The sequence below is a fragment of the Conger conger genome, chromosome 1 (genome assembly GCF_963514075.1).
Source record: "Conger conger chromosome 1, fConCon1.1, whole genome shotgun sequence".
Taxonomy (NCBI): Eukaryota; Metazoa; Chordata; class Actinopteri; order Anguilliformes; family Congridae; genus Conger; species Conger conger.
In genome coordinates, this window is record NC_083760.1 from 29,725,458 (window position 1) to 29,753,034 (window position 27,577).

Sequence of the window (27,577 nt, forward strand, 5' to 3'; positions counted from 1 at the left end):
CAGCATGGAGCATCGATCAGTTAAAATGTCAACGGAGCAACCAGGTCCAGAAGGTTCTACAAGCAGCATAGGCGATGTCCCACCAGTACAAGGAATGACTGCGAACATATTTCCTCATATAAGAAAAACAAAACGAGCATTTCAGCGAATGGGAATATCATTCCTCATTTTCTTCATCCGTCTAAAACGTAATAAATGGATAGTGGCTGTATCCTCCTCATCTCCTGGGATGAGAGCTGCTTTGTGCCGATCCATCACACATGGGGACGGATGTTTGTCACCGTGTTGCCGGTGCTGTCTCTCACTCAAGCCCCCCCCCCCCCCCCCCCATTCCTGCCATTGGCTAAACGGATGTAATCAGAAGCTTTATTGGCCTGAATTTCAAGCGGCCCCCTCGCCCGTCGCGGGCCGGGGGGGGGAGGGAGATTGCTTCATTGGCTCGGTTTAAAGATAGGCACCTTTTCTCTGAGAGCGTTTGTTGTCCGTTTTCCGAGTGGCGTTCGATGGTCTTCGAAGCGCGGCGCGGTCACGCTGTGGCGGTGTGACCGTGCCGCGGGCGTGCTCCGGTGTTTTTACGCACTCGCCTGGTGGCTGTGCTCACCTCAGCGGGGTGCCGGGGGCTCCTAAGGCGCCAAGCAGGACTGAGCATGCTCGCTGCGACCTCCCTCTGTTTCCCTGATTAAAGCTGACCGTGAGTGGCGAAAACGGTCGAGTGGAAGAAACAGGACATTCGAAGTGATGATATTAAAAACAAAGATAACATTACCACTTAATTCCCATTCGTTGCCTCCACCATACCAAAAATTGGCAGTGACTGCCACACCAGCTAAAGGTAATATATTCAAAAGGGAATCGTGTCACCCCCCAATCGGTACTTCATCTCTCTGCGTCGGCTTGCCATCGGTACGTCTCTCCCCGCTCTGAAATTCCGCCAGTGGAGCAGCAGCCATCAACTGCCCCCGCCCCCGCCCCCGACTCCTTCATCCCCCCGGGGGGAAACGCTGCGGAATAAATCAGGCCCCGCTCTTTCAGTGGTGACATATTCCGAGTGAGAACACTGCTAATGAAGGCTCTCAGTCCCCACGCAAGTGAGTCTCCACTGTTTGGTCGCGCGATCGATCATGCTGAGGGAGGGAGTGAGTGAGTGTGTGTGTGTGTGTGTGTGGCTGTGTGTGTGTGTGTGTGTGTGTGTGTGTGGCAGTGTATGTGTGTATGCGTATGTGTCTATGCGTATGTGTGTGAGTGTGAGTGTGAGTGTGAGTGTGAGTGTGAGTGTGAGTGTGAGTGTGAGTGTGAGTGTGAGTGTGAGTCTGTGTGTGTGTGTGTGTGTGTGTGGGTTTATTCATGCAGTGGGAGGGGGAAATTAAAAAGGTCAGCTCTGTTGTGAGAAGGATGGGGGACTACCCTCCACCCGTTTGGGTAGCCGAGGGGGGAGGGAGTCAGAGTAAATGGAGTCCTCGCTTCAGTTCTCCGATGATTAAGGAAAATTAGGTTTGCTTGAAGTGAATGAGACTCCATGCGTCATCTGTCCAATGAGACGGAACTACAGAAATGCCGGCTTTATATGACTGCTCCCACCACCAGCGCAATGCACACACCCGCACACACACACACACACACACACACACACATGCTGTACATGCACATTTATATGGCACACACACGCTCAATACACACATTCACGTGCACACATGCACATACACATTTGCATGAACAAACTATTTTCACCTCAAAATGCACAAATAGAGCTCTCTCTGATCCTACACCAAAAGGAAGGATGGAAGGAGGGAGGGAGGGAAGTAGAAAGGAAAAAAGATGGCAACATCTGAGGTTGATAAAGACCCCCTCCCCCTTTTCCTGCCCACTATCAGAAAGGCAGCAAAATAATTGTGGTGTCAACCGAGCCAGACACATAACAAAATACATTTTTAAAAATCCTGAGAAGTGAAAACATAGTCTTTCTTCTGGGGAGTCAACAAGCAACCATGGTCTAAAAAGCAGAAGAACTGAATCCCATTAGAAGGAGCACCCCTCTGCTACTGTAATTAGCAATGGTGGATTTCACCTCCAAATCCCCCAGAAGCCCTCCCCACACAGCCCTGTTTGTGTCCTCTTCACACTAATGATCTCAGAGGGGTACATACCGGGGAGGAGGGGTGTAATGGGAGAGGACAGACCAGCAGTCCTCTAAGAGGTGAGGTTTTGCATGGTTGACCCTGCCATTGTGCTTACCTAACCAAGCAGCCCATTATTATAACCCAGGATGTGTGTTGGTAGGCAGGCCGAAGGGAAGGGGAGGGGGTGTTGAATATGTTGGGGGTGGGAGAGAGGGAACAGAGGGGGGGTGGTTGTAATTGAGCCATGGGCAGGTTGTCTTGTGGACCGCTGTGCCGTGGAGCGCCGTCACCATGCCAACACACCTGGGACAGACCGGCAGGCCAAGCTGTCGTTATCCTGAAGGTAAACCTTGTTTTATTCCAGCCTTGGCAAGAGAACAGCGAGGCGCTTCAATTCACGGAAATCTTATTGATTTCCATAAATGCAAACACATGTAGTTTTTACATTGCCAGAGTCCCGGACTCAAAGCAATATCGCATAACAACCGCATAAGAATTCACCGAGCCGATTTCTGCACTCGCTGATCCAACTGCCAAAGAAAATTCTGCGTGGTTCAATATGGTTTGATAAAATGAGATGGATGAAATTGCACAATATTCTGCTCAAAAACAGCATGTGTATTTCACATGTTTTTTTTGCATCAGCTCTATAAACTAAAACATCAACAAAAAACAAAAAACCTTTCCAAGTGCTTATTTTTCACCTTCTTATTACTTTCCCTGCTCCTAGCTCCCATCGGGGGGGGGGCAAGAAAGAGAGGCGAGAAAAGGAGGTGAAGACAGGCGAATCGATAAAGCAGAATGGAATGTCCTTGAAATCTTCAAATGTCAGTTTGAAGCCGCGTCAGTTGCAGACATAGCAGATGCGTGGCAGATGGGGACAGGTGGATCCACATGTCGATCATTTATGTCACACATTCCAAAAAAAAAACTTCCATAAAGGAAGCACTCATGTTTTCTTGCTCAAGAAATCTTTGCGCAAGGCATGGTTATTATGTATCATACACTCATAGAAAAAATGGTTATTTGGCCAATTTCCATGAAAGAACCATATTCTTTGTGGAACCCTCTATTAGAGGTGTGAAGTGTGAAAGCTCCCATACAAAGAACGATTATGCCCAATAAAGAACCCTATCTATGGAATTCTATGGTTCTATGGTTCTTGGAACCATTTTTTCTGAGAGGGTAGGTTTGACCAGGCATGAATGTGTTTCTGAACTCCAGTTCTTGGAACCCACTTGCCAGAAAGTTCTTGTTGTGACCAGGAACTCACACACCTGATTTAATGACTGAGCCAATCACACCGCCAAAAATGCCCTACATTAGTTAAAATTGATGTGTAAGTTCCTGGTTACAACAAAAACCTTCTGCCAAATGGGTCCAGAGGACCGGAGTTGAGAAACACTGTGTCACAGTGTGGGCATAGTATGGTGGCCTAGCCCGACCCACTGAGCTGGACTGATTACTGGAACCTTTTAGAAATATTCCAAAATTTCCCAAGCAACAGATGTCTCCATGGCCAACAAAACCCTGAGCAGTGGGCTGGGACGGCACTGATAAATCTCCCACTTTCAGAGTGCCATACATGAATGCTTCAGTGGCTATATGTCAGGCACAATCTCGCAAAAGTTTGTATTATGTGCAGTCGTATAAGTAAACATTTCCTTGTGTGAATTCTTCTGAGATAATTCTCATATTATTTCGTATGTGAAACCAAGAAGATGGTGACTCAGGGCGGGTGAGGTTTTTAGTGTTTCCATTGCTGTCCTCTACTAATATTCCCTTGGCTGATCACAGGGAGAGGAAAAAGAGATAGACTCACTCTGTTGCTATCGCTAACCGCACAACCTTCTTCTTGATCGATGCTCCGAAACAGACATTTATTTCCAGTGTAGCAGAGGACAGCCAAGCTGCCATGGCATTCAATAACAGATTCTGGCATATTTCTTGGGTTTTAAAAATGTTTGAGTCATAGGTTCTGCGTAGGTGTTAACATTGATCCAGCCAGTAATATTTTGCCGTACTAATTGGGAACTTGAATTTAGAAGAAGTAAAATAATTACAGGGAAAGTCTGATTCAAAGGAGGCACACAAGTCATGGCGTCGTCCAGCTAATTCAGGTCATGACATCTATGGTTATACAAAGAAAACAAAATTACACCAATCATACATTTTAAATTGGTTTGATTTTGGCCTGCTTTCAGCTTCACCTTTGGAGTCTTTGTGGGCATTGTCCTTTTTTTAGGACTTGCCCATGCACTGGCCATGAAAAAGAAGCTTTTTCTCTTAACAGAAACCAACGGAGTCCAGCAGAAATAATTCCTCAGAGAAAGGTGATAAAATCAGCATTTCAGTTGAACTGCCTCGGGTTACATCTGAGGCAAACTGACTGAAGATTTCATTGTAACCTACTCTCAGCATGTTGTCCAAATACAGATGCAGTACGCCTGACAGTGAGGTAGAATAATGCCTGACTATCCTGCGGATACACTATCCAGCCTCTCTCCCCTTCCCAGGAGGTAAAGGGGGGTTCAACTTCCAAGATGTGTGTTCTCCGTCTTTTAAAGTAGCAGTCTTTCCCTGGTTGAAGTGGCCAGTCCAAAGTTATTATTCTATGAATATCCCTCAGGAAAACATGTAATATGGGTGGTCAAACATGCGTCTTTGAAATATTTAGTGCCTGTTGTCATACAAAGAGAGTATACGTTTTTACTCAGGATTTCGAGGAGGCAGACATCTGTGCTTTGAAAGTAAACCTCTCGGTTCTAACTAAACAAATGTCTCCCACTTTACTAATGTCCGTCTAACTCGGCCATGTTATGATGAAGTCTACTTATTCTACTAAGATAATATGTAGGAGTGGGGCTCACAGACCCTGTACCCTTACTAAGAGCAGAGAAACATTTACTATTTGTGGCAAGACTAAGCCTTTCTAATGATGTAAAGCTGGAGAAATGTAAACAGAAGATGGGTAAAAACATAAAGCTGGAACATTTCCTGTGTGTCTAATTTAAAGTTATTGTTCATACAGTATTTATTCATATAAATAGTTATTTTTCTCTTACCATTTTTTGTTACCTTTTCTCTTTACTGATATATCACTACCAGGGAATGGTCTTACAACTTAAAATGAACCAAATAGAGGGCTAAGCAAACAGTATTATATAAAATGTAGACCTTTTATTCTGACATTTTGTTTTTGTGATATTGCAAAGTAAGCAGAATGAAAACCTTTAAACTGATTTTGGTCAATTTTTTTTATTCATACTGTAGGTAGACTGATCATAAATGCTAATTAGTTTAGCCCAACATCTACTGGAAATATTCACAATTATAAGCACAGAATTCCCTGAAGGAGTCGATGCTATAATAATAATAATTGCTGGTATTGTGTCTACATGTTGGGCCCACATATTTCATTCATAATTCATATGCACATTCATTGTGACCAGAAACAAGCATACAATCGATGATAAAGGGTAAGGGCAGAAAATCGAATATCAGATGTCAGAGGCAAAAGGAACCAACCATCAGGAACCAATATGGTCCTTCTGGGCTTCTAGAAAAAGCACATTTTCTTCCCAGTTCTTGGGGAGCTTAATATGGCAGGGCAGGCCTGTTGAACCAAAAATTAATCTTGTATTCGCACAGTTCTAGTTCTGCCCTTCAAGCGTCATACCAGAGCCAGAAAGGCAAGCACTGGATTCAGAGAGATCAGGTTATACACTGGGCTCCAGAATTATTTGCACCCTTGAAAAATATGCACAAAAAGTGTCAAAAGTTATTGTCTTATTATCTGGAGACTAAAGAGCAATAGAGAGACACTATTTTATAGTTGGCCATTGACAGATTATTTGATTGATGAATTGTTCACTATTCTAAACATTATTGCACAGATTATATTTCATAGGTTATTAACATTCATAACCTATGTTCAATGTTGAATTGTCAGACTTGTTTTATGGTATTATGTATTGTGCAGTGGTTGTTGTGGAAAACCAATTCCCTTCTGAGCAATAAAGGTTTAATTCATTAAATCATCCAAAATGTATGTCATAACATAAATAAATATAAATGTAGCATACGGAACATAAAGAAAGGTCAGAAAGCGTAGTTAAAAGTTGACTGAAAGTTGATATTATTTTAAAGTTTGCCATGGGAATCGGTCATAAAATGTGAGAATAATCAAGATAGCATATGCTCCACAGTAAAATGTCCTGGGTTAATTTCATTCTAACAACATTTATATGAGCCCAAGGGAGATCAAATGTACTTTACCAGAGTAAAATCTCTAAAATAGTTCATATAAAGATGAATATTTTACTGTGTACTGTATATGACATTACATGAAAATATATGTTTTTTTGGGGTCACTTGAATGTCTCACGGGACCATATCTGTTCCTTATTTGACATTTGTTTTACTTGTTGGCCTGTCTCGTTTCAGCAACTTCCTCCGTCAACTCAAAAGAGCAGAGTTTAGCATGCATGTCCATCAAAGCAGAATGCCGTCAGCTGCTGCTTTTATCCTCTTAGCCTTCCAGCAGATAATCTGCTGCAGGCAGGCTACATGGAAGAGGAACCCCTTGAGACTGATCAGGGAACAGTCTGAGAGGGCATCTATCTGCCAGACAATCTGCTGGACGCATAACTTACAATGAGACTGTTGGTGACATTTGGAAAATAACATCCACCGCTGGTAACTAAACTCAGTGAGCACTTTATTCGGTATTTTTACTTATTGGTCTTCTGCTGCTGCAGCCTATCTACTTTTTGTTGTTTGTTCAGAGATGCTCTTCTGGATACCACTGTTGTAATGTATGGTTATTTGCGTTACTGTCACCACCTTCACCTTCTCCTCTGACCTCTCTCATTAAAAATGTGTTTTTGCTTGCAGAATTGCTGCTCACTAGATGTTTCTTGTTTTTCACACATTCTCTGCAACTCTAGAGACTGTTGCGTGTGAAAATCACAGGATATCAACAGTTTCTGAGACACTCATCCCACGCTGTCTGGCACCAACAATCATTCCACGGTGAACAACAGCTGAACCTCTTGACTGTAGCTTTTATGCATTTAGTTGCTGCCACATGAGTGACTGATTAAATATTTGAATTAACAAGTTGGTGTACACTGTTCAGGTCTAGCTAATAAGTTGCTCACTGAATGTATACATATATAAGTTGTGTTATGTGCATACACATACACACACACACATCACATATCAGAAATTTGCACCTTACCTTGCAAAGAAGGAGGCAGCAGCCGAGGTGCCACTAGGGGGCGCCGTGGTGACCACGGGGGCCTGGGGAGCAGGGAAGCTATACGGCGGCAGCCGGTCAGCATTGTAGCGGTTCAGCACGGCCTCTGTGAGCCCCTCCCGGCACCCCTCCGAGATCATCTGGGATATCTGGGCACGAGACAAGGGAGGGCGAGGTTAAGAGGCTCTCTGCAGCCATGGTGAGAGCCATTACAGATGTACAATTTCACGGTTTTCAGCAGAATAAGATAAACGAAGCTTGGCACGGTCGGAGGCCACCTACACACGCAGCACATAGCTTGAAGCTATAGAAAATGGAATCGCCGGTTCACACTTTTTGCACATTTACCCAGGGTGCTGTGCGTAACACTTATGTCTCAGCATTTTAAGGGCAGTACATAAGTACTTATTAAGGTAAAAATTTGAATGCGCTTTCTCTTGTATCAAGAATGATGTATGTGTTTTGTTTTCTTGCTGAATTGGCTTCTATTTTGCACTAGGTCTCTTTTGTAATAGTAATGCTTTCATCTCAGTGGGACAGCATAGTTACTAGGTACTTAAATATGAAGCAGAGAATAGCACTCACAGCACAAATATACCAAGTTCATATTCCGAGTGAGGGGTTTTCTGTGTGGAGTTTGCATATGTTTATTTTTATTATTTATTTAAAAGGGACAAATCTAGAAAACACTGACATTTGACATTAAATAGGCATTTACAATACAACAATCCAAATTGATCCAATTGATAAAAAATATGAAGATATTCATAAAAATTAACTGCAAGCCAAAATGCAACCAACATGAGAGTAGAAAAAGAGAGACATCCAATATACAATATTTTTGACCCATCTTCAGTTAGGTTGACATCTATTAAGAACCCCTAATATGGATGGATAGATGGATGCTATATGCTGAGGGAATTTGAATTTTAGACCAAAAGATAAATATGAGACAAAAATAACTGCTTATGTAAATAAGATGAGACATATATTCTTCTGAATATCATGAAATAAAAGCTGATTATCTGTACCCACGCTCATTTCTTGAACCTAAATCCAGATTCCTTATATAGCAAAAGGAAAATAATTCACTCCACCATTACCATACTGAATGGTTCAGAAACTAGAAGATTGGGGTGCTTTTTTGGCAACAAGCTTTTAATGACATAGTCTTTCAGTTGATACAGAATGTAAGAAACTCCTTTTACACATAGTAGACCGGGAATAGTTCTGGTCCTGGAAGGTCAAGGGTTGTATGTTTACGACAATGTAATGGACACAGTTCCAAAACATATAGTCCATAGGCACTGCATATGTAGGTGTTGTGAAGTTGTGCCTTAAAATAAGCTTGAAGTCAGAGTTACTCAGACAGAGAGACATTTGAATGAATATCCAAGCTAATCCAGGCCCGAACATCAAATAGGAGCCTTCAGTTCCCTTCCACATAGCCCAAATAAGGACACTGTTCTCGGTGGAGAAGAAACAGACAGACAGAGGGGTTCACCGGAGGCTTCGCTTTGTTTATGTCATGTGCCTCGGCAACAGGGGGCAGGTTTGTGATGATGAACCACAGAGCCAATGTGAGAAAAACCAGGTATGATGATTCATAGGACAAACCAGACTTTGTGTGAGTATGTATGTATGTATGTATGTATGTATGTGTGCGCTTTTTCGTGTGTGTGTGTGTGTGTGTGCGTGTGTGCGCATGTGTGCATGCGTGCATGGCTCATGCATTTAAATCCTAACATGTATGCTATGTCTCATGGGCCCGGGTTTCAAGTATGTCGGACAAAAAGCAATTTCTTTTTGGGAATTCAAATGGTATCTAAATTCATCGCTCGGAAAGGCTTAGAACAGCATTACCTATAGTTACGGCACACTGGACATGACAAATAGCCCTCGCCCCACTGGCACATTTATCAAGTAATATTGTGTCACATGATGCCTAGGGCAGGCCGAAAATAAGAATGAAATCACGGGACCCCTGATCCGTGCCCGGTAGCATGCTATCCGAGGTCAAGCAGACAGGAGAGAGCAAATCCAGCCCTGCAAATCCTCCACCCCCTTCCCCATAAAACCACCAACGCACTTTAAAGTTGACAACCCGACAACACTATAATCTCCCATTCGGTCGACGTGGGCACCCTGGACTGCCCTAATAATAGGCCTCCTTTCGAGTACAGAGATTAGGCCTGTTCGCTGATGTAGGGGGGGTGAAGACAAGGGGGCAACGGGGGGGGTTTGTTGCTAAAACTCCCCCAGCTCTGTTTCAGACGACCCCTCCTGAGAGCCTCCCCCAACTCGAGTGATGATCCACACCTCCTCCGGAGGCTGAGTCTGCATACCGCACATGTACTCACTCCCCTGGGAGTGCTCAGCAGTGCTCCTCCCCGTGGGGGGAGATACCCAGAGGTGTGAACAGGAGGGGGTTGGGGAAATGCGCGTAATTGCTGCATTGCCCCGAATGCTCCTAAATGCTGCCGCAGCTTCCTCAAGAGGTTCACCTTGTTTACATTATTGGCATTTGGCAGACGCTCTTATCCAGAGCGACGTACAGTTGATTAGACTAAGCAGGAAACAATCCTCCCCTGGAGCAATGCAGGGTTAAGGGCCTTGCTCAAGGGCCCAACGGCTGTGTGGATATTATTGTGGCTACACCGGGATTAGAACCACCGACCTTGCGCGTCCCAGTCATTTACCTTAGCCACTACACTACAGGCCGCCCCAATTTTCACCCTTTGTTGTTTTGGAAAAGGACAAGGCCTCCCACATTCGTGCCATTTGTACCTCCCCCTCTGGCCACCCAACCTATAAATGATAGCAGTGACAGCAGTGTTTACCTAACTGTAAACTGAGCAGAACACAACATAAGGAGGAGGTTTCAAACAGACCTTTCCGGTCTATTCTCTCTGCTTAGGTCTCTTATGGGCACTGTCACCGGCACTCCCCATCACCCTCATTGGGTGTCATGCTCTGGGGAGATCAGGCTTGCGTGACAAGAAGAGTCACTGCAATTGAGGTTGGTTTGGAGTAGGGCCTTTTGTGACCGAAATTCAAGAGGACATGGAGGGTGTGGTGCATTTGGCTTCACCAAGGAGTCCCAGTGACGTGGATTACGAGCTGGAGAATTGTCTGGGGAAGAAGAGGAGGGTCCCACCCTCCTCATGTTTTGGGCAGCCATGCATGTTGTGTGTAAATAGATAAAAAAATACTTTTTGTATGCCAAATTATGCACCCTGCTGGGAAATCCAGCTATGCCAGTTTGAAAATTGAGCTGGCCAAGCTGGCCATAAGGGTAGGCTAACTGGGTATGAGCTGGGCAACCAGCTAGTGCTGGTAGCTTGTCTGAGCTGGTAGTTGGTCAACCTGGTTAAGCTGGGAGCTGGTCTGACTTAGTCAACTAGCTAAACCATGTCCAGCTGGGAGCTGATCTGAACTGGTTAACCAGTACCATAAGTTTTTTATTTTTTGCAGGGCAGGAACAAATTCATGGTTGCTACTGGCTGAAATGCTTTATGGAGGTTAATTGATTTATGGAGCAAGAGCGACTAGAATACAGCACTTGCCATTTCCGGGTGGGGGGTACTGTATATTCATATAGTCACAATTAATATCAACAGCCCATGTGTACTGTAAGAACACAGCTGACTGATTAATTGCTCCCTATTCATTTTGACTTGGTCGGGAGGAAGATGGCACCCCTCTCTGGCTGTGGCACAGAAGATGGGCACTGCTGCCACCGTGCCAGTCAGGCCACCAGAGGAACATGGGGCTCATTCGCCATCTGTTCTGGTGCGCAGGAACGAGAGGGAGGGTCATTACATGTAGCGACCATCTCTCGGATAGATTCTCCCTCTCCCTCGTTCACCCTTCATTGCACGTTCTGTTTCTTACTATCCGCGCTTCCCTCTCTTTCTCCATCGCACTCTCTCTCTTTATTGTTCCATCGCTGGTTTTTTCTGTGGCTCTTGCTCTCACTCTCCTCCTACTCCTCAATCTCTGGCAGCTAGGAGAGAAAGAACCAATTGTTCTCCTTAGTGACAGTTACCGATTCAGTCTGGGTTCACCTTAACTGTGACCTTCAAGCAGGGTCCACTTTGCCAGATGGTAAATGCAGCACAGTAAATGCAGCAAAAAAAAAAAACCCAACTTTATTGTGATGGTGAGATAGCCGTAGCTAATTCAAAGATCCTGAGATAAAAACGAAACAAAAATCTGCCTTCTATCCCACCCTGTCCTCAACAAGGAACTGTTGAGTGAAAGGGTCTGCCTTTCACTTTGTCCTTTGATTTGTTTTGTGCCAAAAGTGCGACATCATGCCCTTTTTTCCTGTCCTTACATGGTCAGATACAATGGCCTTTGAAATGTACAATTTAACTAGCAGCTTGGTGGGAGTAGAACCCAGTCATTCTTTGCGTATTCAATGAAAATGTTCATAAAAACGTGTATATTCCCTAATTCTCTACTTCAGAACAGTCCCAGCACGAGCCTAGCTCATTAAAGTGCCGTTAATTAAGTGCATTTTTAAAACATGCAGGGAAATGCAAGGACATTTCTCAGGAGAAAGCGAAACCTATTCTTGAAAATGATGTCTGAACCCCACTGGCTGATGGGAAAGAGGTTTCAGCTGTGCGTTCCAGGCAGCAGGGCTGGGAAGTGTGCAGTTTTATGTCTCACGAGAGGCCAATGACTTAACTGTGGGGTACTCTCCTACCGTGTGTGTCTGTCCTGCTTTATTTACCGCTCGGCACGGCAAGACAATAAAATCGCACACAGAAGTCAGAATACATTTATAGATTATTGATCGGGTTGCTTTATGGCTCCAGTGCCACTATAAAAAACGACCAACGGTAAAATAGTGCCCTACTGGAGAGGTTACTGATATTTGTGCGCACTAACAATTGTATTCATGCCTTAATTAGTATAAATGTATTAACACTGGTCCTTGTGTAGAAGCAAATGTCTCCTGACAATATATGTCCTTGTTGTTACTGTTATAATCTATTTAAATCATTGGTTGAAAAAAACACATTACATATTTGCTCAGTAAATGCCCTTGCGAAGGACAATTTTCACAAATGATGTCATACATGTTCAGCAACCTATTTATACTGCGGGATTTTTTTTTTTACTAGAGCCAGTGAATGAGAACCTGTGACCCTCGAGGCCTGGGGGACCGGAGCGGCGGCCATTACACAACACGCTGCCCAACACCAGATGATGAAATTGGCCTCTGGTCGGGAATCCGTAATGAAGCTGACAGAGGGCCTCTCTCGCCTTCTTTAATTGTGTCTGAATGAAAAACGATGGCGCGCTCCTCGGAGCGAACGTTCTCCATTCATCATCGCGCGGGAGCACTCCTCCGCTCCCTTCTTCATGTGTACTGTACGCCCGCTCACGGGGGTCAGCTCGGCTGTGTTCGACGGCGTGTATACCCCCCGCGTCCCCCCTGTAGCCCCCTAGGGGTGCAAGGACTCCAGGTGAGATGGGTGGGATGGTGATGAATGAGGAATGGGTGGATGTCATTGGTCAGGGAATCCCCTCAGTGATGCGTGTGCGTGTGTGTGTGTGTCTGTTACCCAAATGATCGTAAGATAGTTAAAAATAACCACAGAGCAAGAAGTCCCCTTGTCCCACCCCAATCCCAGCATCCCTGTCCTAGCCCAGAGGGGGTGCTCATTTGTCTTAATTAAGGCAGGAGCGCTCCAGCCCAAGACAACTGCCACCCCCCATAATCCCTTCTCTCTCTCTCTCTTTCTCTTTCTCTCTTTTTCTATCTCTCTCTTTCTCCCTATCCCTCTCTCTCCCTGAGGTTGTAGTATCAGCTGAGAGGGTTCGTAAAACCTCAGGTGGAGAGTGGGCTTATACCTGAAGTGTGCTAATAGTCATGGGCTAGTGATTAGAGCCAAGTTTTGCTGGAAGGGTACTGAACTGCAGCAACAAGGTATTCACATTGGCAAAGTCAACTCTGTTACGATAAGCTGGAAGTTATTATTTTGTATTCAGTTCCATTTACTTAGATGCTTTTATATCCCCGTGGGAAATATGTATGATTAGATTAATTTATAATATGTAAATGCAGTGTGTAAATAAAGTTAAAACAATAACAATTATGGTACATGAGAGCTCTGCAATCTCCCATTCATTTAAGATATTGCAGTCAACTGAAATTGTCCTTGGCTTTTTTTTATCGCTGTTCGAAATGGCTGCTCATATTTGCAGGACAATCACGATGCTGAGATATCCTCCAACACTTCAGATTCCAGATGGTGTGCACTTCCTGCGAAAATGCTGGTTTCTAGCCTCCCTCTCAAGAATGCTGAATCTTTTCTTTCTCTTTTTTTATACATTTTCTCCAGGTCTCTCCGGGGTTCTGTCAACTATAAACCTTGACAAGCGGAGAAAAATATTGCTTGTGATGTTCAATGTCAATCTCAAGCACAACATCACTTCATGGCTGCTGGTGCATGTCAAAACTCAGCTCAGTGAGTCCTGGCAAGGTCGTAACGAGAATGGAGACTTCTAGTGTTACGGTTCTTGCATCCCAGTGGTACTGGCACAGTTAGCAAAATAGAGATGCACAGCACAATGACGTAAAGCAAATATGACAAGGCAGGTTCATACCAAAAATCTGCTTTCTTGCCTGAACTGCTTTTCAAAATGCAAGAACACTCCCCTTGATACCAGTTGACAAGCATGACAGGATGGTGGAAAAGCTTAATAAATAAAGTCTAATATTATTGCTGCGCTAATATTTATTTCTATATTATGAGGCACCTAGGAATTATGGCATGGGTTTGTAAATACATAACAGAATATTGTGCTTGACAAACTGGGGCCAGTCCCACAAAGGGAGGATTGCTGAGTTAGCAGGATAACTGCACTGAGTAAAACCTGGACCCTGCCCAAATCTGGTAATACCTTTTTTTACAACAAACCGATATCAACCAGTGGCAGATGAGTCGGGTTCTGCTCAAGGTTTCTTCCTGTTATCAGCCAAGGAGTTTTTCCTTGCCACTGTTGCCCAAGGCATACTCTTGGGGGCCGGTTCTCTGTAAAGATGCTTTGTGACAAAGCCCCTTTCTTAAAAGCGCTATACAAATAAAAATGTTTTATCTGGAACAATAGAAAAAATAGCTGTTCCGGATTATCCAGCTAACTCTGTAATCCAGCTTTGTGGAACAAGCCCCTGATCCTTGAATTTGTGTTCTGCGTCTTTAGGATGGGGGGGACTCATAAGAAGTGGAGAGATGGGGGGTGAAGGTGGGGTCATATCTGCCCCTCTCAGAGTAGACAAGGCTTAAAGCAAAGTGCTCCATTTTGAGTCGGTAAGGGGAACACAGGGCCTCATAAAAAAACATTAAACTTTGTGTGTGGCATCGGAATTGTTGTTGTAGCCCAGCCCGTGTATCAGGGGTAATTGTCGCTATCTGAGGAGCCCGTCAAAGCGATGTTCGAGGGCTTCCTGCACTCCAAAGTACCCCCTCGGGCACGTGGGCCGAGGAGAAGAAGTGAAAGGAAAAACAGAGCCGGGGCCAAAGTAAACAGCAGCGAGAAGAGGAGAAGACACAGAGGACTCGTTGAGATGAAGGCAGAGATAGGGGGATTTGAATTTCATATGCACAGAGACAGAGAGGGAGACAGAGAGGGGGTGAGGGCAAGAGGCCAGCAGAGAGCGAGAAGGCGGGGGTGTGGGGGGGCGGCAAGAGCAAGAGTCCAAAAGAAAAAGAGAGAGGTTGGAACAGAGGAGCTGGATGTTCAAGCGTTTGAAACCGGGATGAACCGGGTCGATGCTGTCCGAGGGCCTTGTCAGATGCTCCCTCCGTCTTATCGCTGGGAACATCATGTTCGGTTCCCGCACTTTGCCAGTCGGAACGGCCAGGATATCTGACTGTAAACAACGGTCGCCAAAACTGAGCTTCCACAAGGCTCTGCGTGTACGGTTCTAAAACTGGAAGGTTGCGGTGTCTTTTTCAGCCGTATGCTATTAATGACATAGTTTTCAGTTGATACAGAATGCAAGAAACGACTTTGATGCTTAGTAGACAGGCAATAGTCCTGGTCCTGGAAGGTTGAGGGTTGTATGTTTACCACAATGTAATGGACACAGTTTTAGGTTAAAAAACCTACCTATTTTACGTAAAGAATTTTAGTAAGAAAGTTAAACAGTTTTTTATGTTTACAACAATATAGTGGACACACATACATATCCAAAACATATAGTATAAAACTTATCTAAACATTCAACTAAACAATAAAAACTGTCAGAAAATGTCTAAAAAGGAGTCATTTGTAACTTATTTTGTTATTATCTATAATACATTGTATTGAATGTGTGATATTGGGTATGTGGTCCCATGCACTGGCATCACTTCTTGGATTTACCCAGACCAGTTTCTTACCAGTTAATTATTTTACATTGTGTCTGATGTTAGTGGCTGTTCCACTGGACCCTAAGGATAACTACCATGTTATTAACATGTCATTAACACATTATGACTGTTCAATAAATGTAAGAATGCAATACACATATTGTACAAGGTTTTGTTTGTAACCCATAGGTTTGTGTTCATTGGCTATACTTAAACATGCCATACATGGCGTATATCTTAATTTCTGTAGCATTATATTAAGTTTCCAAATTTCACTCTATCAGTCATGGCGTACAATACTGAAAGAGATGGATAAATAAAGAGAGAAGTTTACTGAATGGATCTAACTGTGGTTCCTTCTATTTAAAGGTCCTTCGCCATCAACCTGGTCTTCATTTATCCTTACCACAAGGATACACGCGATGGGCTTTGTACATAATGCAATGCCTGTTTGCCACACACAAAAAAAAGGGTTTGCCTTTTTTGTTTGTTTCTGTTTTATTCCCCAGAAACCGCCAATCTCATGAAGCCCATCTAAGCTGCAAATTAAATTATGGACACAGCATTCCTGAGGCTAGTCACACAGTATGTAAAAAAGGTAGCATTGAAAAAGAACTAAATAGCAAGCTTGTTTTGCAGTCTGTTGAATCAGTGGTGACAGTATTTCAGACTGCAAGCGTTAATTGCTGCATGACGGGCTATTTTGGAACGACGGCAGTAGATTACCGTGCTTGCGGAATAAAGAGACCTTTTAAGGCTGCTTCTTTTTTATGAGGACAGCCTATTCTACAAGCTGGAAGACACACATCTTCATTCATTTGCTGCGGCAATGAATTCTGCGTATCAGCAGTGATTTATTGTTATCATCCTTATTAATACCCACAAGTCCTGCGCAGATGGATGTATCCCCTTGGATAATGGCGGTACCGCGGTAATGGCTGCCTGCTCAGTTCTCATTGGCCGGCCCGTTTGTGTGATTTATTATTCGCCGGCACTCTCTTCCCTGTGAAAGGTTAGTGTGGGAGCGCAAGCAGCTCCATGCTAATCCAATGCCTACTGTTTCCCTCATCAACGTGTACATGTACAGTACTGTACCACTGGCTCACATGCATTACCAAAATAGTGAGCAGGGTGCATATGAACATATGTTTCGCATGTGCACATGTACGTACACTCACCGAGCACTTTATTAGGTTGACCTGTACACCAGCTTGCTAATGCAAATATTTAATCAGCCAATCGTGTGGTAGCAACTAAAGGCATAACAGCATGTGGTCAAAAGGTTCAGCTGTTTTTCAAACCAAATGTCAGAATGGGGAAGAAATGTGATCTAAGTGACTTTGACCGTGGACCACCAGACAGGGTGGTTTGAATAACAAAAGCAGCAGTTCTGCGAGCAAAGACGCCTTGTTAATGAGAGAGGTCAGAGGTGAAGGGCCAGGCTGGTCAAAGCTGACAGGAAGGTGACAGTAACACAAATAATCACACATTACAACAGTGGTATGCAGAAGAGCTTCTCTGAACACACAACCCATTAAGTGGATAGGCTACAGTAGTAGAAGTAATAAAGTGCTCACTTTATATGTATGTGCATATGGCAATGTGTATTTTTGTATGTGTGTATGCACTTTTGGGTGTGTACGTGTGTGCTCTTTGTGCCTGCACATGTGCGGGTGAGTTTCTGCATACAGTATTTGTGCCTGTGTGTGCATGTGCAGTGAAGCGGGGAGGCTAACAGCCACCCTTGTGTAAGCACCTTTTGCCAGCTATGGATGACAGATGTCAGGACAGCTTGCTTTCCCAAGAGTCCTTTAGGAAAACAATCCAAGGGTAAAAGGAGCAGAGAGAGTGAGACCATGGATCTGTGGTACAGATAACTCACCACAAGCTTTCAAAGATACCCAGCTGCTACTATACTTTGTGTATTTAGCTAATGAAACCATTGATTTGAATTGGATTAGGAGTTGCTTTACGTTCCTTCCGGTAGCTTGCTTTGACATCAGACAGATTTTCAGAATTTTTTAAGCCGCGACTAAGCTGCATGCACAATGTTAACGGTAGTAGTCAAGAAATCAGACTAACTCTAGTATTGTAAGCTCAACTATGGTACTTCACCTGAAGTCCTTCAGCATAGTGTGCTAGTATGTACTTTTTTTTTTTTTTGGTAACGCTTTATTTTAGTGGGTAGGTGAATTCAGGTAATTTGGGACACTTCTTTGTGAATGCAGTTTCTGAGTTTTGCCTCATCACCTGTCTGGAATTGAAGTGTCCCAAATTATCTGACTTCACCCTACTTACTGGGTACACCTACTTGTGTAATTGTTAGGTAAGTACTTTGATTTCAGTGGTAAGTACTATGAAACAAAGCCAGTAAGTACCATATACATTTTCAGTACATTACAGTTTCATAGTACTTACCTCTGAAATGAAAATAGTTGCAAAATTTGGTATTTAGCCTGAATCCATGAATGTATTTTCCATCGATTTATAATGTACAATGGCTGATCTCCTCAGTAGCCCCTGTCATATTGTGCAAATAAGCACACCCTTTCCTCCAAAAGCACGTACTGCCAGCCACAGCAACTGTACTCACTGCAGTCCACCAGCTGAGCTGCCCAGCCAGCCACTGCGCTGAAGGAACACACTTCATCTCCAGCTGGCTCAGACAGATCACAGGTGCCCGACCAACCGGAGGAAGCCGCTGGTGTGTAATGAGACGCAGGCGAACCAGCCGACCGAGATCCTCCCACCGCGCGCGAGGCTCCGCGCAACCGAGCACTGACCTGTGGGGATGCTGCGTCGGGCTGGATTTCGTACGAAGCCTTGGGCCATGTCCACACGTCAAAACGGTGTTTCCTCTGGGCCACCCGGCAGCTCGGATGTCTACGCTAGGTTATGTTACCATCTGCTAAACAAATTAAAAAACAGCGCTGCTTCACTGAACCTTTCATTCTACTCGGTCCCTGCTTCGCGTTTGATGTCGTATCGACGCCGTTTCCGGTTTTGTTGATCCAGAAATCTCTGGCACTGGTGGCAGGGCCTCATTTCACCCCGCTGGTCACACTTATCAGGTTTGCTTGGGAAGCTCCCTCGTTTTTACCTTATATCATCCTTCAAGAACTGGAGCGCACAATTATCTGTAACAAACCAGCAGTTTAAAGATAAATGCGATTCATTTCAGCAACTGAACAATTGTCGTAAAAGAAAAACAACAGCCAAAGAACGGGTAAAGAGAATTATTGGAACGGTGTCAGGGAACGTGATTTAGAACAGCAGGTTCTGAGATCTGGCTAATGGCGATGGCGAAGCCATCCGTGCGACAGAAACGCGGTAGACGGATGGGCTGTCTATCTCCGGTCACTCCCATCCTCTGTCATGCGCCAGCTCAAATCACTGTACTCTCAAAGGGAATAAAAAAGATCTCTCCTTATCTCCTCTCCCACCTTCCACTATAGCCAGAACGCTTTTGATAACCAAATTCATTAGAGCTCTGTTGCCCCTGGCCTTGAAGCAGACAAAAATGACCTTGAATGAAACGCAGCACGAAAAAGCAAACAGTGCCTACGCCAGCAAGGTTCTCCCAGCAGTTTTAATTACCCTCATTTCACTTATTACTGTCCTACTAACCTAGTACTGTCAGCCACGTCCTTGTATTACAGGAGTAAAATGGTCGCCAATGCGACTAAAAAATTCCATTGGTGATTAAATATTTAAGATGAATCACCAAAAGCAAGCTACCCTGCCAATCATAATGGTAGCAAAGGTCCAGTTGAACACCTTTTCCCAATTGTTCTGTTATACTATGCGATATGGCAACAGTGATGGCTTCATTAAAGCAAATTAAACATCAAATGGTTCTTTAACCACAGAGTTTGACAATAAGGAGTGCCTGCTGGCCTAAGGTTTGGAACAGTTAGGCCAGTACCCGAAATAACCAATAACCAAATAACCATAAGCCTTACAGCTTGATGATTCATTAATATTTTTGCCAACTGACATGTCAATCAGTTGGACATATTTACTCATAAGATACGGTGGCTATATCAAGTAGTAACAAAGTAACATTAAAATGATCACAGTAGCTATCTAGCTAGCTTACTCGTCTACCATTACTTATTGCTTGCAAGCTAGCCAAGTGTTACAACTAAGAGAACAAGCTAACTTGGCTATATATTAGCCAATATTAGCTTTACTATTACTACTTTATCCTTGGTTAAACTGTGTCTCAAAACTGTGTCTTGACCTCTCGCCTCGAAATTCAAAATTCAAAATCAGATTTGTCCCACAACAGCACATTGAAACCCTGAACCAGATACAAAACTAAAGGCAAAACAGATGACCAGTAATCAATGCAGAAATATACCTAAAATAAATTCAAATAAAATAAATCTGATGCAGAGATCCAGCTTGTCTTTATTATGTTAAAAGACGAATGGAGATATAGTGATAACAATTCATCTAAATCCCCAAAGAGGAGGAAAAACAGGATTGTTTTTCTTAGATACTATATATCAGAAAAAGGATGGAAAACAAATACCTTATCAGAACATCCAGCAGTGATTTTGGCCGCTAAGAATTAGAATCGACCCCTAACATTTTAAGTTTAGGAGCTCCTCAGTCAAAACTTTAGCCTGGAGCCCTGTATCAGAATGTGAGGGTTTGCTGATAAGGACCACACTGATGGTGCGGCCATTTTGTTCTGTCTGTGCCATGTACTGCCTCTGTCAATCCTGCATATTGTTCACACAGGGTTGGAGACAGGCTCTTGCCTTTCCTCCGGTTCCCATATTCATAGTAATGTATCTCAGTCTCACAATCAGTGTGTGCCTTGCCAGCAGACACACTGGCATCGCATTGGAGAGACATGACAAGCCTTGTGACTGGAGTGGGTCTTATTGCATTTGTGTTTAACCTGAGCAGCAGCCAGAAACAGATTCGTTCCACAGTCCTGGTTAATTTGGAAATCAGACAGAAATAAAGTGGCTGGAAATGTGCTCCTTTCTTCTTTCATCTGTTGAGACCCATCACCCTAAGTGTGCTGGAGCAGAGTCTAAACTGAACAGCATTTGAAAGTATTTTCTTTACTCACCAATCAACATCAAAAATCTGTGCATCTGTGTCATTACCTTTGATCTAGCTCGTCTTTCTGTTTCACTGGAATCACATGCTTTCCTCAAGGGTAAAATGCTATATGAGTCTTATACTTTCCTGTAAGGTGCAATGTGATTATTGTTTTTTTACACTCATTTTTTTTTACTCAATAGTCATGTGCCTTGAGACAACATCAAGTACACAATACACAATGGCAGAAACCGACCTCTTTGTACTGCCTCCGGCTTAGACAGAACATTCTGGAGTTAATGAAGAGTGCCCAGGACTTGCTACAGTATCTGAGTGAGTCGCAGTGGCCAACAGACTGTTAAATGTCTTTCTACATCAGGCCTTAGGCTTCTGCAGTGAGAGACTGATGCCGTTATCGATTCTCTGTATGCCGTACATGTACAGGTAGAGGCAGAAAAGGCAGAAATAGTCAGAGTAAATGAGGGACACAAACTTTATTGAAAGCAGGCGGTTTCACCATGTTCTCGACAAACAGATGGGTTCATTTGAATCCTTGCAGGACATTTCTGATTGTAGACACATTTTTCTTCATTCTTTGTTGAAAACTTGTGGCAGTGCCAAACTAAACTCAATGTGTCAGTGTTGCGTCTATACGGGCTGCTATTGAAGTATATACAATTATATAATTTAAGCTCCACTTACGTATTTAAGTAGATAGACTAATCATATTATCTAGCTGACCCTCCCAGAAGGCTGTTGCAGACTAAGTAAGTAATTTTGTCTAGGACAGTTAAGAGAAATTTGGCTTACTTTCCTGAAAGCCAATATTACCTGCTACATTCAGAGATTTCGGCATGCTTCCAAAACATATAAAAATACTATTTATCCACTGCACATGCAAATCACGCTAGATTGGATTTTGAGGAGATGCAGAAACACATCCAGACACTGGAGTGGTTGGATTATTGAATAATTTGTCTGCTTACATTTGTCTGTACAGCCTATGGAAATTTGTAAAGTCCAACCAGTTTAATATTGGTTCTTCACCTGACCCTCCCTGTGAAAGTGCTCATACACCACCCTGAAAAACTAAAATACTACAGATGAACTACAAATCATTTATTTTGTCAAAATCTATTTTTCTCCATTCAATTCAATGGAGCTGTTCCCCCTTCATCTTTTGTTGCTAGGGGAACTTGTGATGCTTGCGTCACATTGGTTCTACCATCTATTGACCAATGCCCATTTTAGCCAACTACTCTATGCTGTGCTGTATTCTAAGCAATCCATAATGTATAGTTTGAGGTTAAAGGTAGTTTATTATGCAAAGGGAAATTGACTATAACATGGACTGATTGCTGAACTGCCAAACACACCTGTGTCAGTGGCAGGAGGAGGGGTAAATAAAGAAATATTTCAGCGAATTTATGATGTACCTATAAACCACATAAACTGACTTTCTAGGATCAGATATTTTAACATATCTGTTCTTTCTTCATTTAGACAAGCAACAATTTGTAACCCATCCTCCCACCACATTTTCCAGCACCTCCACTGTGGAGTCTCTAGCACGGCAAACTTAAAATTACAGCCACAATGAATCTACCTAATTAGTTTAATAGATTATGAACAATTGATCCATAGCTACTAATTACAGTGTTGCAGTCGGTTCCTTTCTCTGAATATTCTATTCTACCAATATATTCCCTGCTGCCGAATGCTTCCACATCTCTCAACAGACTATGTCACAAAAATGCTATCTGAGTGAATGCCAAAAGTGGAGGAAAGCTTAAAATGGCTCAAGAAACAAACACAGGTAACACCAGATTACTCTGGTTTCGCTGTCCTCATTCCTGATGCTGGAGAGCCACAGGCTCTGCCGGCACAACTGATGAGTTAAAGCAGGTGATTGTACAGTGAACTCGGGTCACTTGGTTTCTTAGGTCTGAATCAGTTGCTGGTCTTGGTGCAAAAACAACAATGAGCAGACTCAGTGGCTTTCCAGGACCATGATTGTGGACCACTGCTTTATATCTAATTGCCAGTACTCTCACTAATACAAAGACACCATAGACCAGTGCAAGACCCCTTTTGTTTATGAAATCTGAAATTGATACATACACAGAATTAATATTGGTCAGATAGCTCAGTGTCCTATGGAAGCTAACCCAAATTAACTTGGCTGTCCACTCTACCTTGAAGATAGTTAACATTGCAGAGAAGAGGAACCATTGTGCTGAGCTCTGATTAAAAATCCATGAAACAAAGACAATTCCATTGGAAAATAAGTCATAATATGGTAATTAAACTGCTAACTTGCTTTGTTTAACTAGCTTATTACATTGCCAAAGCGGATCTTATGAAACAAAAGCAAAATAGCTGGAATCGCACAGCTTTTTTCATTACTTGCTCAAAACCTAGTTTGATGATTTACAGGATGGAAAGGTTACAATACATCAGAACAAAACTGCCCAAAGCTTAATGAAATCAATCCAAGGTACCAGACACTATTGTGCCTGTTCAATTTCATGAGCTGTTTGAGCTGTCGGCACTTTTGGTAGCATTTCATTAGTCTTTACATAGACGTCGTGCTTGAGGACCAATGCAATTCCTCCAAAGGTGAAAAAATGTCCTGCCTCAAGCAACTCTCAAAAATGAATGAGGCCATTAAGCACTCATCTGAATTCAGTGTTAAATACTTTTCCCATTGGTTAAGATTGTCTTTAGCCTCAAGCTATCACATGAGCAGAATGACAGACATGCAACCTCCAAGATTGCATCGTCAGTGTAGAAGACATTCATTTTAAAAGGGATACAAGAATACTTCATAATGAAGTCAACAGGGTTCCAATTGTGTCTGTATGGTCACGCTTGGACTCGGAACCCTACTGTCCTCTAGGGCCCGTCCTCTTCACACTTGTTCCTGTGTTTGAACTGCACTTCGTTGTACGTCGCTCTGGATAAGAGCGTCTGCTAAATGCCTTTTAATGTAATATAATATAATAATGTAACAACATCTGTTGGTGATATTGGAATAGTTGTCAAGAGTTTCGCTGAAATGCTTCACTCTGTCAACGAATTGTCCAGTGTTTTTTCAGAAGAGTAAGATTCGCAAAACACTGTGATGATTTTTTTGTGCCCTGTGAATCACTGCAAGTGCCAGAAAAAAATGACAGACAATTCACAAAGCAGCTGGAGTGGTTGGAAAGCATATGCAACTGCACTACCAGAGACATAGTGAGACAGTGTGCTGTCTGGCTAATGCATATTTAAATGGTGTTATCTACATAAATTTCAGTGCCAAATGACAAATTTTATGCAAATGTGCTCAATACGGGGAGTGTCTGATTCACAAAGATGATCGCAAATTACACTTCACTATCGAGCATGGATTTTTTTTAAAGATGACTTGAAACCTGGCAGTAATGTGGCATGGCCTATTTAAAAGCTATGTGTAACCTTGTGAAACCTGTAGTATCTGTCCCAGTTGAAAGAGGACAACATTGCCGATCACCTCATATCAGGAAAACCAAGTCGTTCAATGCTCGATGACAAAGTTAACATTGCACCTGCCATCTGTAATCGGTTTTCTGTTATAATTTAAGGAGGCTATTTTATAGTACAGAAACAAATATTTAGATGTAGCTTACTCCTATATGCCCTTAAACCATGTTACTTAAATCAAAATAATTTATCTGACATAGTCCAATTCTAATAATTGAGGCAGTAAGCTGTTCCAAGACATATTGAAGAGGTCCCTTTGCTTGTTATTCAACTAGCTCAGTGGTTCTTTTTTAGTCATTATTATGTGTGCACAATAATTTGTGTACCAAATTGAAATTAATCCCTCATAAAATAATAAGCAATTCATGTTTTTGAATCAGTGCTTGCTCAACTAATATGCGTGAGCAAAACCAGTCTTTCATTTGTGCATTTATTTTGTTCAGTTAAAAACTGTGATGAGAGGCATACTCAAATGTAAACTAATGCAGCAGAAAATATCAGTTTGACCCTCGCTGAAAAAATATCATTTGAAAGCTGATCTGATGCACCATTTTGTGAGATGGAGTCCATGCAGTGGCTGATCATCATGCCACTCATGACTCTCATCCTTGGGATTTGATCCCTGGCATGGCACCTTCTGACATGTTGTCCTCTCCCTGTCTGTTACCCTTCCTGTGTGAACAAAGCTAAACTAAAGGGCATCCCATGTGCTCTCCTTTTCTATTTGACAAAAAACAAGTTATTATACCTGTGAGTTAGTGTCGTGCCCTTTAGTTCTCTAACTCTCGCCTCTTGTAAGAGGTCAGTAAAGATTGTGGACCAACAAAGCAGTATAATGTGGATAGCAGCTGAATTCAGAGTGCTTTAAAGCTCCCAAACAGGTTGCCTTGGAATTCTCCAATGAGCCAAATGAGATTGGTGCTTGGTTTACGCCATTGTAAATTAGGTAATTAGGTATAGTCTAAGTGAAACATTTCAATAAACATGTAAGACAAAAACAACAATGCTTGTAACATGGTGTAATTGAATTTGCCTAGCTTCAGTGTGTGATTCAGTGGTGTCAATGCAAAACACATCCAGATGATAAATTGCATGACATCACATTACATTACATTATATTACATTATATTACAGTGCAGTCAAGTCCATCCACAATTGAGCCTCCCTTTCCTGTATTTGATACTATAATTCAACTGAAGACCACTTTCCTTTGTCCACCTTTTTAGAAAAAACTGTATAGCGTTGAACAACACCTATAGTTCTTTATGTGTAATAGCATCACATAAGACTGCACTGTTTCCATTATACTGTTGCTAAATTTCCAGAATTTAGCCTTATAATACCTGTAGTTAGTGATTATTCACTCATTTAAGGTCAGTGGTGGAAGACAACAGTCCAAGGACATGGTCTTATCTCAGGTCAGTGGTCAGCTTTTCAGGGCCTTCATATATCAAGATAACTTTGAGGAAGAAAGCATGTTTTTGACCATTGACTAAGCGCTCATGTTATATGTACGTGCCTTGTATTTCGTTGAAACATGTTGTAGGAGGGACACAATAGGACGTTCCTCACTACACAGTGCATGGTCGGCATTAGTAGAGAAGTCATGGTGGTTACAACATACCTGATAGGGGTAGAGGGTGACCCCGTTGGCGCGAGACATGGACCAGGTGCCGTCAGCGTACTGATGCGCCTGGAGGGCCGTGGAGCTCAGGATGTTTCCGTTTCCGTTGCCGGGGCTGACGGGCGGGTGGGTCGGCAGCTGAGCGCTGGGCTTGCCGGCGTGAGCGGGAGATCCGTTCTTCTTCTCCACCCCGTTTCCCACGCCGAGACTGTTGGGCTTGGAGCCGTGCTTCGGGTAGCCCGTGTAGAAGCTGGTGGTGGTGGTGGTGTTGGTTGAGGGGGTGGAGGAGGAGCTGGGGGTGTGGTAGGCGGAGGGGAGGTAGGCCCAGTCCCGGGGCGGGCCCTGCTGGGCCCCGCGGGAGCCCACCAGGGGCAGGCTGGCCAGGGCCAGGGGTGGGGGCGAGCTGGGCGAAGCCTCGCCCTGCTCCAGGGTGAGGACCATGTGGATGGCCTCCTGCTTCAGCTGGTTGAGGTGGGTGGCGCAGACATCGCAGCGGCTGTCGCGCTCGTTCCAGGCCTTGCGCGTGCTGTTGGGCACCTGGAGCTTGTCCTGGAGCAGCACTGGGAACGAGGGGTCCTGGAAGGGAGCAGATACAGAGAGTTAAAGACAGAAAGGGAAGTTAGAGCAGCACAAGCTTCCCGATATTACGTATACACGAGTGAAGCAGATCTTTCCAGGGAATTTTTGAAGAGCAGGGAGTCGATTTGACTGACGTCAAACGAGGAGGGGAACATAAAATGAGGATTCGCGATGCTGTGTGACAAGGATGTTGATTGGTCATTTGATCAAAATACAGGCTCACTGGTACATGATCATGTAAAATATTGTTTTCCAGGAAGTGGACGAAAAAAACATTCGGTGTGAAAATACCAAAGTATTATGATTTAATAAATTGTTTTTTAATATATATTTTAAGATATTTTCATATGATTATGACGATCTGATTAAATTGAGGAAAAAGTTTTGTCTTTAAAACAGGTAATGTGCTATGATCTCACAGGCCTGCAGTTACTGTCAGCTATGTGGGTTTGTTGAAGCTAAGTAAATCTGAATGAGTAAAGTAATGGTTGTGGAATAGCTATCCTATTTGGAAGACAATGAAAAGTAATCGTCTAAATACCGAAAGATCTAAATGCCTCACTAATTAGTGGATTAATAATTCATTTTAAAATCCAATGAAACTTTGTTTCTCGAAATTACAGACTCTACAAAATCACCCTATTCATAAAGTGCCTGGAAACTCTTGAATAAAACTGATCTACTGAACCAAACAGCCCCAGGTGCAGCCCATCACAGACAAGGGAGGAAACAGAGGAAGAGTTATCATGCTGGCATTCTCACTCGAGACACACCGGAATGTTCTTTCGACCGCGAGCGACAGGGCTGCAGCTGGCACCGTGGAATGAAAGCTGCTGGTGACAGGTGAGACACTGAGCCAGGGAGTTTGCTGTCTTTACCACAGAGTACAGTTCAGGAATGAAAACATTATCTTATGTCCCCATTGTAATGGTTAAAATACTCCTAGCCTCCTACAGTGTAGGTTAATGTTAAGGAACCTGGGCTTCTGCTGTGGGTTTGATTTGACAAGTAAAATATTCACATGTATCTAAAAATGGATTTTAAGCAAAACATAAAAAGA

General features: G+C 43.2%; 1 protein-coding gene across 1 annotated transcript in view; it reads right to left on the reverse strand.

The window, feature by feature from the left end:
* Positions 1-27,577, reverse strand: part of kif26ba (kinesin family member 26Ba) — a 120,860-nt gene that overhangs the window by 45,953 nt on the left and 47,330 nt on the right. Inside the window, exons 3-4 of the mRNA XM_061262746.1 lie at positions 25,939-26,514; positions 7,360-7,526 (exon numbers count right to left, since the gene is read on the reverse strand). Coding sequence (XP_061118730.1) covers positions 7,360-7,526; positions 25,939-26,514 — 743 coding nt within the window. The remainder of the gene's footprint in view (positions 1-7,359; positions 7,527-25,938; positions 26,515-27,577) is intronic.